Source organism: Ranitomeya variabilis, chromosome 1 (genome assembly GCF_051348905.1).
Source record: "Ranitomeya variabilis isolate aRanVar5 chromosome 1, aRanVar5.hap1, whole genome shotgun sequence".
In the NCBI taxonomy this organism is placed as follows: domain Eukaryota; kingdom Metazoa; phylum Chordata; class Amphibia; order Anura; family Dendrobatidae; genus Ranitomeya; species Ranitomeya variabilis.
This window is the reverse complement of record NC_135232.1, coordinates 47,143,680-47,158,572: the sequence shown is the minus strand read 5'-3', so window position 1 is coordinate 47,158,572 and position 14,893 is coordinate 47,143,680. Positions and strand designations below refer to the sequence as shown.

The 14,893-nt window shown below is 42.6% G+C and overlaps 2 protein-coding genes across 2 annotated transcripts in view; both read left to right on the top strand.

Annotated features, from left to right (window-relative positions):
• The window catches only part of LOC143804731 (acyl-coenzyme A amino acid N-acyltransferase 1-like), a 68,104-nt gene extending 59,965 nt beyond the window's left edge, over nucleotides 1-8,139 (top strand). Inside the window, exons 2-4 of the mRNA XM_077283125.1 lie at nucleotides 1,960-2,437; nucleotides 5,040-5,242; nucleotides 6,680-8,139. Coding sequence (XP_077139240.1) covers nucleotides 1,978-2,437; nucleotides 5,040-5,242; nucleotides 6,680-7,276 — 1,260 coding nt within the window. The 5' untranslated portion in view covers nucleotides 1,960-1,977 and the 3' untranslated portion in view covers nucleotides 7,277-8,139. The remainder of the gene's footprint in view (nucleotides 1-1,959; nucleotides 2,438-5,039; nucleotides 5,243-6,679) is intronic.
• LOC143804742 (acyl-coenzyme A amino acid N-acyltransferase 1-like) overlaps nucleotides 1-14,893 on the top strand; it is a 509,727-nt gene that overhangs the window by 310,899 nt on the left and 183,935 nt on the right. The gene's annotated exons all lie outside the window — the stretch shown is intronic.

The window sequence follows — 14,893 nt, the reverse complement described above, 5'->3', positions numbered from 1 at the left end:
TGTTTTGGCAGCATTTGGGGACATTATAAGGTGTTGTGTATGCTTTTTTTGCCTCCCATTGAGCTGAATGGCGCTCAGTTATGTTCGGTGAATATTTGACGAATTAATCACTGAATATTGCAAATTCGGGGATCATAATCCGAACCGAACATTGAAATATTCGCTCCTCTCTAACCGGGACCCAGGACATATGCCAATATCTGCAGATCAGAGCACCCACATTGGAGGCCAACTCTAATCCAACAGCCAGCTTTGATACAGTCATACAGCCCCTTTAAAAGATGCCTTTTCTGGCTGCTGTATTAGCACATGGCATCATTGCCATGTAATGTGACATGTTGTGGGTTGTGTAAGATTGTAGCAGCATCGTACGTAGTGAAGAGGCATTGACCCACAAAGTTCCAACACAAAAGTCTCTTTAATGTGTTTCCTCACAGCATTAAAGTCCAATTCACACAAACGCATATTATTATTATTTATTGTTATAGCGCCATTTATTCCATGGCGCTTTACATGTGAGGAGGGGTATACATAATAAAAACAAGTACAATAATCTTAAACAATACAAGTCATAACTGGTACAGGAGGAGAGAGGACCCTGCCCGCGAAGGCTTACAATCTACAAGGGATGGGTGAGAATACAGTAGGTGCATATAACTTCAGTGTAATTTATCATTGTTCAGTTCACACCAGTTCATAGCAATACATATCATATGGCTTTAAACTGCAGTCCCTAAACAGGCCAGACTACCCTTGTCCAGTTTCCCTGGGTGACCATACGCCATATTACAGTCTTCATATACACAGCCTCATATGTTGCAGACACTACACATGCCAGCCCCCTCCAACTAGTTCATGTGGGTGTCCTGTATCGCTGTATCACAGTCTCTTTACTCGCACAGCTGTACACAGCCCAGGATATCCTCTGGATAGCAGCCGGGCACCATATCCACCTGTTTGCAATCGTTACACATGCTAGTCCTTTTTCAGGTACAGGACATCCACCTCCAGGCACAGGACTGTCCACATCCATCTCCTTGGGTCACAGGACACCCACCGGGCTCAGGACTGTCCACATCCGAGACCAGTACCATGGACGACTTGCATCTCTGTATACGCTGCGGGTGCCAGGCATTCAGCTGCCCTGGGTGCTGGCTCTGCTGGCCTTTGCCTCCATGCACTCAGTCAGCACTCTGCAGGCCTCTGCTCTGCACACCAGCACACACCAGACTGACACTGACGTGCACCTCACACACCTGACACCTGATACCCCGTACTGCAGGGCTTTTAACACACACAAACCTGTGGCCTTCAGCCACACGGAAAATCCGGATTGGAAATCCGTGACTCCCATGCACACCTACGGACTTCATCCGTGTGCATGCACAACCTGGGGAGAACACACAGCTCCCCTATCTGTGACATGAGTCACTGCCTCATATTGCAATCACAGCTACACCTGCGATTGCCATGCACAAACAGTGCCCCCTAGCTGCAGCAGGGGACACTGCCTCACAGTTGATAATAGAGTTGCTCTGTTGTTATGGCTCCTGTTATGTATGTATAGTATGGCAGGTTGAGCAGTTTCCGGGACATCTAATATTTCTGCCACCCTGTGGTGTAGGCGTAAATCTTAGAGAACTCATGTAGATGGTGCAGGCTTCCCATGATAACTTAATTTTTACAACAGTTTTGTTTATTCCACGTCAACAACCCTTTTTTATTGTTTTCTCCTAAATTGTGTACAAAGAAACCCTTTCACGTTGTTTTAGACACCCTGTCCATCTGTACATCTGTTAGGGGAGAACGCCACTAGTGTTTTCTTGCTCCTCATCAGTACAAAGTAGGATTCAGGTTGATAGTATGAAGTGTTGCATGTGAAAACTCGATGAGAGTAAATTCTTGTCTTAAAGCCTGTAATTTTAATTGTGTTTTCTTGATATTTGTCTCCCATTCAAGACTCATTGATCTTCAGATATGGTTGGCTTAGCAATCTCTCCTGAGATCTCATTGGTGGATGAACCAGTGAAAATCCGAGCTTGGGGCCTTCCTCCCGACCAGGTAATCACTCTAGGAGCATGGCTGAAGGATGAGAAAGGGGAAATATTTCACTCCAGGGCTTTCTACAAGACAGACATGGAAGGGAAGGTGGATTTGGAGAAAACTCCGGCCACTGGTGGAGACTTCCATGGAGTGTGTCCTATGGGCTTATTCTGGGCTCTTAAATCAAAAATTCCATTTAAAAAACTGAATAAACGTGATGTTGTGGGAAGTCCTTTCTTGGTTCATATCGAGCTATATTCCTCGTTGGAGTTCAATGTTCCTGATGATTTTCCTGCTGCCACCAAGGTCATTGAAAGATGGTACGCTGCTCCCGGAGTCCAGAGAATATTAATACGAGAAGGACGGATACGAGGAGCACTTTTTCTGCCACCTGGTAGGTAATAATGGGCAATTACCCATACCAGTCATTATATAAATAATTCAGGGAAAAGAGATGCATGATTACTACATGATGTACTAGTAACCAGTGCTCAACATAATATGCACTCTATAGGACTTATTTAAGAGGGATGAATGAATTGCCAGCGCTAGACAATACATTTGTCCTGGGCTTACAACAACACAATTGGGCTACGAGCTGGAATAAAAATTACATATCTTGAAAGAGCTGCCCAAGCCCTACTTCCAGATACTATTAGACTACTACATTTAAATGACCTGATCATTTCTGTTTAAGTGAATACGGCTGGCTCCAGTTGGTCAGGAAAAAAAAGGGAGTCAGCCCTACATCAGTTCTCGAGATTGCTTGGAGACACAGATACTGTGCCCCTGTTGAACATAAACTGATGGCATAGCCTCTTGATATGAATGTAGATACTTTAAAACATGGGAAACATCATTTAAATAAGTGCTGATGCAGCTGTGATCACAGGACTTTTCAAGCTAAGACGTTCCACAGACATCTGTAGTGCCCATCTCCAACGTCTTCACCCCTCTGGTTAAGTGATAGGAAAAGTGCTGGTCTGCCCAATCGTCTCTCAAGCTTTACCTCTCTCTTCTATCTCTTCTGACATGTTTTCTGTTAAATGAAGAGTCCTAGCAGTGAATATTTCTATACACATGGAAGTAGCAGCATTTCCAACTCTCTTCTCCCACTGTGTAGTAAGTGAGAATGATCACCTGAACATCCTGCAAATGTATTAAGCACACCACTGCAACGCCTCTGTGGATTACAACAAAAATTAAACTCCAAGCATTTGTAAGTCATGTACTGGTCTGTGTTCTTCAGGATGCAGCGGAGTCAGAGGCGAGAAAAAACAACTCATACCCAATCTGCTCTCTAACTATTTTACTTAGTTATGAGGGTAATTTCACCAGACAATAGAAAACATTAAAAAATACATTATACAGACATTTAGCCAGAAGGCTGAAACTCCTGTGCTGTACAGCATGGCACCCAAACGATCTATACCTACTGGATTTCCTATAAATCTACCTACTGGTGTGCCTATATAAGTCGGCCGCTGGTTACCTGTTTACACCCTGGAGACTGGGTCAATTGTGTGGGTGTAATGTATGGGCTCGCCTGCAGTTCAGCACAGCAGTTTACAATCTTACAAACATTCACTTCTAGTCCAAAATCAAATATCCCTCTCTCATCCCAATCTGACCTCAATGAACTCAGAGGAATAGTCCGTCCACAATTATATTGAAAATATCACAAAATTAACCATCTGTATCAGTGAATTAGCCGTGAACAAAGTCTACAGAAGTAGAACACCTGCCCAGTATTATAATGCTCCACAAAAACTCCCTGTCCTGAAACAAAAGAAAGTTCAAGTTTAGTCTACAATCAATTGCGTGCTGTCTTGGCATCTAGGTTTAGATTAGGATTCTTAGTTATGAAATAAACAGGAAATAAACAGGAAATGTGGCAACAAATCTGAAAGTTCTGGATGCTGATTTTGGCAATAAACGTGGCCTGAACAGTCAATATGCCTAACTATCTAACAACAGGCTCTATCTCAGCCTTCAGTCTTTTGGCGTCAGAATGTACTGTGGTGCATGCACGATTGCTTACTGTGACTGAGCAGTAGGCCTCAGTGTTTTTATCGACGTGGGTCTGCTCCGGACAAACAATTGGTGTATACGGACAGATGTGATGTCTCTCCAACAGGTGAGTCGTACTGTTGATGCTTGTGACTTAACTCATCAGCAGCGTCCAATGCCTCTCACACTAGGTCCCGGCCTTTTCCATCTTTTTCCTGACAGAAATCTCCTCACATCTGGACAGGTTCTGGTCACAGTTAAGTTCAGCTACAATCTGACGCTTCTCTGGTCTGTGAGGTGCTTCCATGAGAGGATGTTGTTGGATTCCTCTCCAGCACATCATCTCCCTGTTCTCATTAGATGCAGACTGCCCTTAAGATGGCCACATGTCCTCTTCTTGTGTTTCACATCAGTCACATTGCAGTCCCATGTCTGACATTTTATAATTATATAACAGTCTTTCAGTAATGCTTAGGCAACAGCAACATGTGATGAATAACAACATTACTGCACAGAAGCAAACCTATTTACAACAGGTACAGTGTTATACTGGTGTAGATGCAGACGGACACAATTATACCGCTCTGGTGAGTTGACACACCTCTCAAAGGTGATATTCCCCTTGCAAATAAAAAAAATGTTCAGATCATGTGACTGGGGGTCACCACCATCTTCACATTACAGACAAGACCTCTATTCCTCAGATAAAGATTTGGAAGGCGATTGACAACTCCAGAGCTGCCTTCTAAACTACGAGTCAGCTATAGGATCTATCAAAACTCCCACTCTCCTATTGTCCAGTTATATAATTCCAAACTTTATGCTTTCCATTTTCTTTTACCGTCCCTGTATGAAGCAGATCTAAAACATGCATGGTGGTGAGACCAATTTTCAATACATTTTTGAATAGATAAAAAAGTGAAACTCTCTTTTTCTGGGCTTCAATATTGTAGAATCCATTTTTTTCCATTTTTTCTTCTCTTTAGGTGAAGGACCCTTTGTGGGAATTATTGATATGTTTGGAGGTGTTGGTGGTCTACTAGAGTTTCGCAGTAGCCTCCTGGCCAGCCGTGGGTTCGCCTCTCTTGCACTGGCTTATTTTGCTTATGATGATTTACCTATGTTCCTCGGTGAAGTGGATTTAAAATATTTTGAAGAAGCCGCTCAGTTTCTATGTAATCATCCAAAAGTAAGTTAAAATTTTTATTAGAAACATGTCAGCGAGTCTTACGCATTATGGATTTCTTCGAAGCGTTAACATGTCATTAAAGGGTTGTTTATATAATATTAATTGTAGATCAGTGGCTTACAATCCTGAAATAAATAAAGTTGTCAAGTTCAATCAAGTACTAAAAAAAGCTCACTGTTCCAGATATCACCCCCTGAAAACCTGAATTTCAGAGGCTTTTGAACTCTTGGTTGTCTATGGATAAGTCCTGTAGTTCATTAATGACAGGTCTCACATGCTCAGTAGACACCTGCTATTCTTCTATAGTAGATATCCTTTTCTTAATTTCCAGTGATACGTCGCATGTATGATTACACCATCCTCACTACAGAGAGTGGACATAGGCACTGTAAACCTGTTGCTGTCAAAGCGGGTGCAGCTATCTTTCCCTCTAGATATGCCCTAGCTGTGTGACAGATAAAGCAGAGCAAAAGCAGAAGTACCAGTACTGTTCGCCTCCCACACAAAACTATAAATGAATTGCAACTGGGCCATTATCTACAGAAGGGGTGTCAAACTTATTTTCACCGAGAGCCACATAAGAATTATAGTTAGCCTTCATAAAGCTGCTGGAACATTGGGTTCACGTAAGGGTTCACGTATGGTACAAGGAAAAGATTATGGAGTCATCATTTGTGAAAAAAACTGTACGTGATGGAGTTTTTAAATTAATTTTGCTGAGATCAGATCGAAAGTATATAAAAATCGCCTCTTACTCTTCATTCAATTTTACCCCTGCAGACCTGTGTTATTTGAAAGCATGATGGCAAATTTTGATGGATTTTAAGACTATAAGAAAAACTAAATTAAATTCTTGGATAACCCCTTTTATTAAAATTTTCTCTGAATGATTCTATTAAAAAGGCAGTGATCACAAAGTATTTCCTTCTATGATCTCCAGCTGTGATCTGTGGGTAAACCTCACAGTAAGTGTTTATTTTCCACCACAGGAAGAAATTATGTATTTCACTATACCTATTAATACCAATAGGGCTTGTGTGTGAAATGCAGGACAGGACTGCTCCTCCATTGTCCTCCACTCAAAAGATGGGGACTTTGAGTGTAGAGGACCCGTCCCTCAAAATTTCCCAAATTGAACAATTGAACAACCCCTTTAAATTTTAGTGTTAAAGTTTTCCTGTGGTAATCACTAGGACACATAGACATCATATATGGGGACCTCTGTCTAGCGATCACTGTCATAGACCAGTTTGGCCAAGTTATACTTGCCCAGCCATTAATTTGATTGGTTGGCTAAACCCAATATTACTGCCATAAAGCAGTGGCAGTATCAATGACCAGAAACTGCTGAAAGATTGAATTTGCTCCATTCACTGTACACCAAATTATTAACCTATAGATTTATGAATTAATGTGACAAAACATTCTACTTTTTAGGTGTCAGGTGATGGAGTTGGAGTGATCGGTATATGTAGAGGAGCTGAGATAGCTTTGGCTATGGCGTCCTTCCTGCCTCAGGTCGCTGCTACAGTATGCATCAGTGGATCCAATGCCGTGAATGGTGTCAACATAGTTTATGGTGATCAGATTATGAAACCCATACCCTTAAAAAGGGAAAGAATTCTGAGCACAGACTTTTGGTCTTACGGTTTTACCAACGTAGCAGGAGATCCAAGAAAACCAGAATTCCAGGACTCTATAATTCCCCTGGAGAAAGCCAGAGGTCCCATTCTCTTTTTAGTAGGAAGCAAAGACCAGCATTGCAATAGTTTGTTCCTTGTTACAGAAGCAAAATCCCGGGCGGAAAAGTATGGAAAGAAGGATGTGTATGTGCAATGTTATCCAGGAGCAGGACATCTTCTAGAGCCTCCGGGTTCCCCTTTCTGTCCCTTATCACAGGGTCAGTACTTTTTGGTTCCTTTGAGTTGGGGTGGAGAGCTTCAGCCACATTGTAGAGCACAAGAAACTAGTTGGAAAGAGGTACAAGAATTTTTCCGAAAAAATATTAGGTGCTCTCGAAGGAATAAATTATGAACTCTTCTATTTGTTGGGGGATCTATATACCATCCCACATCCTACGCACCAAGCTGAAAATGATGGCTATTGTAGCTTCCATTATCTGGATGGGTTGACCACATGTAAATGTCTATATGTAAAGGGAATCAGTCAGCTGATTCATGCTGCACAAACCAAAGGTTTGAACAAATGCAGCCAAGTATGCTTTTTTGAAAACGCTCAATAAAACGTAATTGAAATATCCGGGACCACAGGAGAGATGTCACTAGTCTAGTGCTGCCCCTGGCTGGTGTCTCTCTGCACAGCTCCATGTGATTAACAGCGGTCTTTCCTTATGTGTACATTGGGAGAGACCTGTTAATTCAGTCAAGCAGTTCGATGAGAACCTGGACAGGGTGCCGCTGGGCTGGTTTAGTCTCTGCTTATGGTCCACAGGCAGACTCCTCAAACTATGATTACTGTGAAATGCTACAAACATTCCTGGCTCTCATTCATACTATTCGCAATTTGCATGTATCAACTGTCAGTTTCTCTTTAAGATATGAAAATTATATAATTATTTGGACATATCACTGACATACAGGAGAGGGTCCTCCACCAAAGACGATGGAGATCTGATAACAAGTATCAACTCTCGATCTGATGGTTTCAGCCAGCCAATTATTACATACAAAGCCATTTATCTGAATGGTCACCATGTACTACAGCAGTGCTTGCTCATTTTGCTTCTTCGCCGGGTATCTCGGGAGTGTAATCCATGATAATTAGCCAATTGCCATGCAAGTTTCCATATTAAAATGATTGTCTGTGATGAGATATCTTTAACCTCTGGAGGTTCTGAAGCACAATGCAAACTTTGAATAAAATTCCCACCTATCAGGGATTTCTTTTGTGGCCTCTTCAGTAAGTAAGCTCCAGGTGTGACTGTTCTAAGAATGTCTTTTGCTCTCGATGGCTATTAGTGTTCTCCCAATGGGTATCATGTAGTGTTTCTGTCTAAAAAAATGTCTTTATGCTTTTGCAAAATTAGTTTCCAGATTATTTTGGGGCACAACACACTGCACAGAAGGGATATTGACCTAACAGTGAATTAACTAGACACTTAACCAACATCAACGGGATAAGATCTAGAGGGCTGAAAGAAAAAGAATAAGAAACCAGGGTAGGATGCATAAGAGTACATTCTATGGAGTCTAAGATTTTATGATCAGTGTGGTCCTTTCCCTTTCACTTCAAACTCTTATCGTCATCAGGATTCCCTTTCTCACGTGCAAAGTGTCATCTCTTATAGTCAGCGGGATCACCTGTAAGTTTAAGCTGTTTCCTCCCACTCCTCTCGCCAATGAGTATTTTACAAAAAAATTGCAAGCTTTCCAGTTTTCAAATTTGTGAGATATTATTTGCCACAAATCAAATATTTGAAGAACGTTCATCGGCAAATTTGAATTTTAATAGATTCGCTCATCTCTATTATTTTTATAAAGTTTTAAACTTTTATTTTGAGACTGCAAACATTTTTCACCTTGTCTACTGTGATGGAAATATATATCATATAGATCTCACTTGCATATATACTCCTATATAATCATATATACTCATGTGTACTCATATAAGCACAAATATGTACTCACAGCTAATATATACATTATAATCAATTGCTTAAAATGGCTGATATAAACTGACATAAGCCAGACAGACTGTTTGGGGATTTCCAGCCAAAAGCGGAACAGCAGCAGATGTACTAAGTGATGATCAGATGTCTCAACTTTGTCCTAGATGCAGACAGCTACATTTTAGTTGCTTAATCAGCATTCATATGTGCATTAATCACAATATTCTATATATATTTAGAAAACCAATAACAGAGGAGCTTGACAATATGGTAATCAACTAACCACCCCTAACCACCTCCTTTCTATATGCAATTATAAAACCATGTATGTACAATAAACTGTCATTATTGGTGGGATTCTATTGTTACAATGGTGCACAGTGTCATTCTTCAGCGCTCAAAATACTCAGTCTAATTGGGAATGGCCGCAGCACACACAGGGATAGATTTATCCAAACCAAATTTCCATAACATCTGGTGCCTGCATGCGGGGCAATGGACAAAAACGCAAGGGGACCCTGCTGACCGGAGAGACGGAGGTGTTGACCACAGCCTTGGCTCACAGGATGGAGACTGTGCAGCTCCATAAGTTAGGTAAGAAAATGTTATCATCTTACCTGAAAGTCCCCTGTGCCCAGTCCGGGTCTATACCTCTTGCTGGTCAGGTGTGGTCACCACCGCAATCCCAGGTGGTGTAAAAAGTCCAAGCTCATATCCAAACCCTGGGCTATAAGTCAAGGTGTCTGCTGTGTGCCGTGTATGTGTTACACCATGTTTGTGTAGATCCAGGAGACAGTTGGAACGGTGACTGTTTTTGTTTGTGGTTGCTGGGTAACAGATGGCAGGAGGTCAAATCGCTCGTTAAGTTATTGCAGGATTCCCATGCATAGGAGGGGCAGGCAGTCCCAGCATCCAGGCTCGGGTAGTGATAACCTAGAGGGCTACCGCAGGTTCCCGTAGCGCCGACTAGCCAGTTAGGACGACCAGACCGGGGCGGTAGGATCCCCATTTGTTGTCAGGCGGCCCGGGCATAGGTGTGCCCAGTGCGATTGGCAGTAATCTGTTCCCAGAGCAACCTGCACGTGTCACAGAATAATAAAGAGGGCATCGATTTCTCCCAGACGTCTATTGATGTTTGTAATGTAATATGCTGTGGCCTTGATTATAAAGTTTCAAAGGAAAGTTTTTTCTCTTCTTGCTGCACTTCTTTTGTTGTTAGCAAAGATATATCCATTGTAAATCACACTGTCACATCTGTTTTTGCTGTTTTCTGTTTCTGCATTCTGAGATAACTTCTAGATACAGTGTAGCAATTTTTGAGGAAGTAAAACTCAGTGGTATCGATCATTATTGCTGTGAGCTACTTGTTTTTAGATACGTGAGTCTAGTGACTTTGGATACAGCAGCATAAGAAAGGGGAAGTGTGTGTGTCTGACTGCGTTTGAGCACAAAGTGTTAAAAAAAGGTGTTTTAACTTTTGCTCTTTGAAGTTTTTCCTTCTGTCGTTTTAATTTATGCAGTTTTTCTTTCTGTATCAAAATTTTAAGTTTGTCTTTTTGTGCCAACTTTTTTTGAAGTTTTTCTTTTTTCTTTTTTATACCAACTTTTTCATACCAACTTTTGCAGTTTTTTCTTTTCTTTTTTTGTTTATATACCAATCTTTTTGAAGTTTTTACTGTTGTTTTTTTTTCCTTTTTGTTTGTTTTTCAATTTTGTTTTTGCCATGGGGAATAAGGTGGCCAAGCAACAGGAGGGTCTTTTACTTCCTGAAGAGAAAACAGCCCCCCCCCCCCCCAGATAGTGGCAGAACAGGAAGGTGTTAAGTGTGTGAAGAATTTTAGAAGGTATAAAGTATGTGAGATTCATAAGAATGGCAGACTTCAGACTGCAGAATGGCATGACGTATTGAGAAAGGAGAATACGGGAAGTTAGTTGATGTTAAATTGCTGAATGCTAATACCTGGTATAAAGTAGCAGCAAACTTACATCATTTAGGGGGTACGCAAAGATATTTGAACAAACTAGGAAGTGCTTTTTATGTGTATAAGATGGGGAAAGGTGTTAAGCCATCAGCGCCTCCCCTATACGGGGGCGGGAGATATTGGACATGTGCAGTCTGCTCTCAACAGAATCCATTGTATAGGGAGACTTGCGCAGTATGTGGCGCATCCCCGCCCATCCCTACAGGGAGAAGGCATCATTGTTCCAACCATGCCTCTCAGGCTGCACAGAAAGGGGAGTGTTGTGAATTCTGCTTTTGGGTTCCCTCCGGTGGTTGTAGGTGGTAATGCAGTTGTCCCTGGGTTGCAGTCCTGGTCAGGTGTATCTGCTGATTGCAGTTCTGACTGGGGTATTTAGGTGTGCAGGATTCATTAGTCCTTGCCAGTTGTCCATGGTTGTTGGGAGGTTTTGGTCCTGGTTTGGTTCCTTCTGCCTTCTGCCAAATCAGCAAAGATAAGTGTCTGGTTTTGTTTCTGGGGCACACATGCTGGGTGCTTAATAATTCTGTGCTATTCATTGTTTTTTGTCCAGCTTAGATTGTGTCAGTATTTTCTCAGTCTTGTTGGATTCTCTGGAGTGGCAGATATACATTCCATGTCTTTAGTTAGATTGTGGAACTTTTTGTATTTTCTGCTGTGGATATTTTTGGAAGGGTTTTAATACTGACCGCTTAGTATTCTGTCCTATCTTTCCCTATTTAGCTAGAGTGGCCTCTTTTGCTGAATCCTGTTTTCTGCCTGCGTGTGTCTTTCCTCTCCTACTCACAGTCAATATTCGTGGGGGGCTGCCTATCCTTTGGGGTTCTGCTCTGAGGCAAGGTAGTATTCCTATTTCCATCTATAGGGGTATTTAGTCCTCCAGCTGTGTCGAGGTGTCTAGGGTTTGTTAGGCATACCCCACGGCTACTTCTAGTAGCGGTGTTAGTTCAGGTTTTGCGGTCAGTACAGTTTCCACCTACTCCAAAGAAAGTTCATGCGGCTCCAAAGTCACCGGATCATAACAGTACAACTGGCCAACTATGAGTTAAATGCATCTCAGAAGAAGGGAAGAAAGGTGTTGAGTAGTGTTGAGTAGGGTTGAGCGACTTTCATTTTTTTAAGATCGAGTTGGGTTTTGGGAAACCCGATTTTGTCCAGAGTCGAGTCGAGTGCAGTCGGCCGATTATCGCTAAAAGTCGGGATCGACCGAAACACGAAACCCAATGCAAGTCAAAGGGGAAGCATAGTCGGCAGTGAGTGGAGGCCAGGAAAACACCTAGAGTGCCCATTTTAATGCCAAAAACATCCATTCTTGTTTCTCAAGCTTGTCAATCTTAATTAACTTTATAATAATAGTTGGGCATAGGAAATTGGGGGTCATTTGGCTAAAGTTGTGGGGGGTAGGGCTGGTTCAAGCCTTTAGTGGGCCCAGGAAACGTGGACTACGTCACGGCGGTGGAGCAGGGAGAGGTAAGTATTTCAACGTTGCAAGTGCTGTGATCCTGAGCAAGCAGGGGGGGCCCACTCGTTCGCATTGGCACTGGCACAGGGCCCCACAAAGTACGGCGGTGTGTTTGCATGGCGGGGGCGCCTCCCACCAGCAGCGACACTTTTGCGTACTCTGAGGGGCCCTGTGCCAGTGACGTCGCCAACGAGTATGCCCCCCCACCTGATGAAGGAACCTGCACTTTCATCTGCACCTTCCTCTTTGTCCCTGTGTAAGGTGGTTTAACATGCGGGAAGGGGAACCTTACTTTCAGCAGGGTCAGATTCTGGCTGTGTAGAGTGCAAGGGGAATGTAGTGGTCTGGGTCAATGTACCAGCAGACTCATCTAGCAGTGGCTGGGCAATGGGCAGGATGAGGAGGAAACAGATATAGGGCCAAAGAATAAAGTAGGCTAAATGCAGTTCAAAATTGGTAACAGGACTAAACAGGCGGCATTGCTTTGTTCAGTGGAGTAGCAAACCCAGGAGCAGCAGACACTGTTTTAAGGGCCCAACCACACTAGTAGGCCAAATGCAGTTTAATATCTGCTACTATGGGCCAAAAGCCTAAAGACTGAAGCTAAGCTTTATACAGTTGAGGGCAACACCAGGCAGGGGCAGACACCGTTATTAGGCCCTAAACACCAATTTTGTTTTTTAAAAAACACTTAATGAGAGCCAGAAGGTTGAAGCTCAGCTGTATTCAGTTGAGGACAACACCAGGGAGGGGCAGAAACCGTTAGTAGGCCCCAAACACCAATTTTGTTTTTTTAAAAAACACTTAATGAGAGGCAGAAGGTTGAAGCACAGCTGTATTCAGTTGAGGACAACACCAGGGAGGGGCAGAAACCGTTCTTAGGCCCCAAACACCAATTTTGTTTTTTTAAAAAACACTTAATGAGAGGCAGAAGGTTGAAGCACAGCTGTATTCAGTTGAGTACAACACCAGGGAGGGGCAGAAACCGTTAGTAGGCCCTAACCACCAATTTTTAAAAACACAGCACTTAATGAGAGGCAGAAGGTTGAAGCACAGCTGTATTCAGTTGAGGACAACACCAGGGAGGGGCAGAAACCGTTCTTAGGCCCCAAACACCAATTTTGTTTTTTTAAAAAACACTTAATGAGAGGCAGAAGGTTGAAGCACAGCTGTATTCAGTTGAGTACAACACCAGGGAGGGGCAGAAACCGTTAGTAGGCCCTAACCACCAATTTTTAAAAACACAGCACTTAATGAGAGGCAGAAGGTTGAAGCACAGCTGTATTCAGTTGAGGACAACACCAGGGAGGGGCAGAAACCGTTCTTAGGCCCCAAACACCAATTTTGTTTTTTTTAAAAACACTTAATGAGAGGCAGAAGGTTGAAGCACAGCTGTATTCAGTTGAGGACAACACCAGGGAGGGGCAGAAACCGTTAGTAGGCCCTAACCACCAATTTTTAAAAACACAGCACTTAATGAGAGGCAGAAGGTTGAAGCACAGCTGTATTCAGTTGAGGACAACACCAGGGAGGGGCAGAAACCGTTCTTAGGCCCCAAACACCAATTTTGTTTTTTTTAAAAACACTTAATGAGAGGCAGAAGGTTGAAGCACAGCTGTATTCAGTTGAGGACAACACCAGGGAGGGGCAGAAACCGTTAGTAGGCCCTAACCACCAATTTTTAAAAACACAGCACTTAATGAGAGGCAGAAGGTTGAAGCACAGCTGTATTCAGTTGAGGACAACACCAGGGAGGGGCAGACACCTTTAGTAGGCCGGAACAGCCAATTTCATTTTTAAAAATCGTAATTTGGAACAGAAGGTTGAAGCTCAGCTTTATTCAGTTGAGGACAACACCAGGCAGGGGCAGACACCTTTAGTAGGCCGGAACAGCCAATTTCATTTTTAAAAATCGTAATTTGGAACAGAAGGTTGAAGCTCAGCTTTATTCAGTTGAGGACAACACCAGGCAGGGGCAGACACCTTTAGTAGGCCGGAACAGCCAATTTCATTTTTAAAAATCGTAATTTGGAACAGAAGGTTGAAGCACAGCTTTATTCAGTTGCAGCTTCTAGGCAATAACATAAAGAAGACGCGACAGGACAACACTCGGTGGATGCCATATCTGTGTTTTCAATGGAAAAAAACCTTTCAGTTAACTACTTGCAGGAGAAAGTTTTTGTAGCTGGTGGCCAATTTTTTTACTGTACCAGTTTTTTGTTGTATGTGTTTTTGTTTTTAATGTTAAAATTTCTGCTCATGGCAGTTTTACATCGGTTACATGGATACACAGGCAGCTTGGTTGTCAGTGGAGGAGTATTTAAAGTAGGGACCGCAGACAGGCTATCAAAGGCCTAAAATAAAAAACAATAGGCTCATGGCAGTTTTACATCGGTTACATGGATACACAGGCAGCTTGGTGGTCAGTGGAGGAGGCAGAAGGTAGAAGCTCAGCTTTATTCAGTTGAGGACAACACCAGGTAGGGGCAGACACCTTTAGTAGGCCGGAACAGCCAATTTCATTTTTAAAAATCGTAATTTGGAACAGAAGGTTGAAGCTCAGCTTTATTCAGTTGAGGACA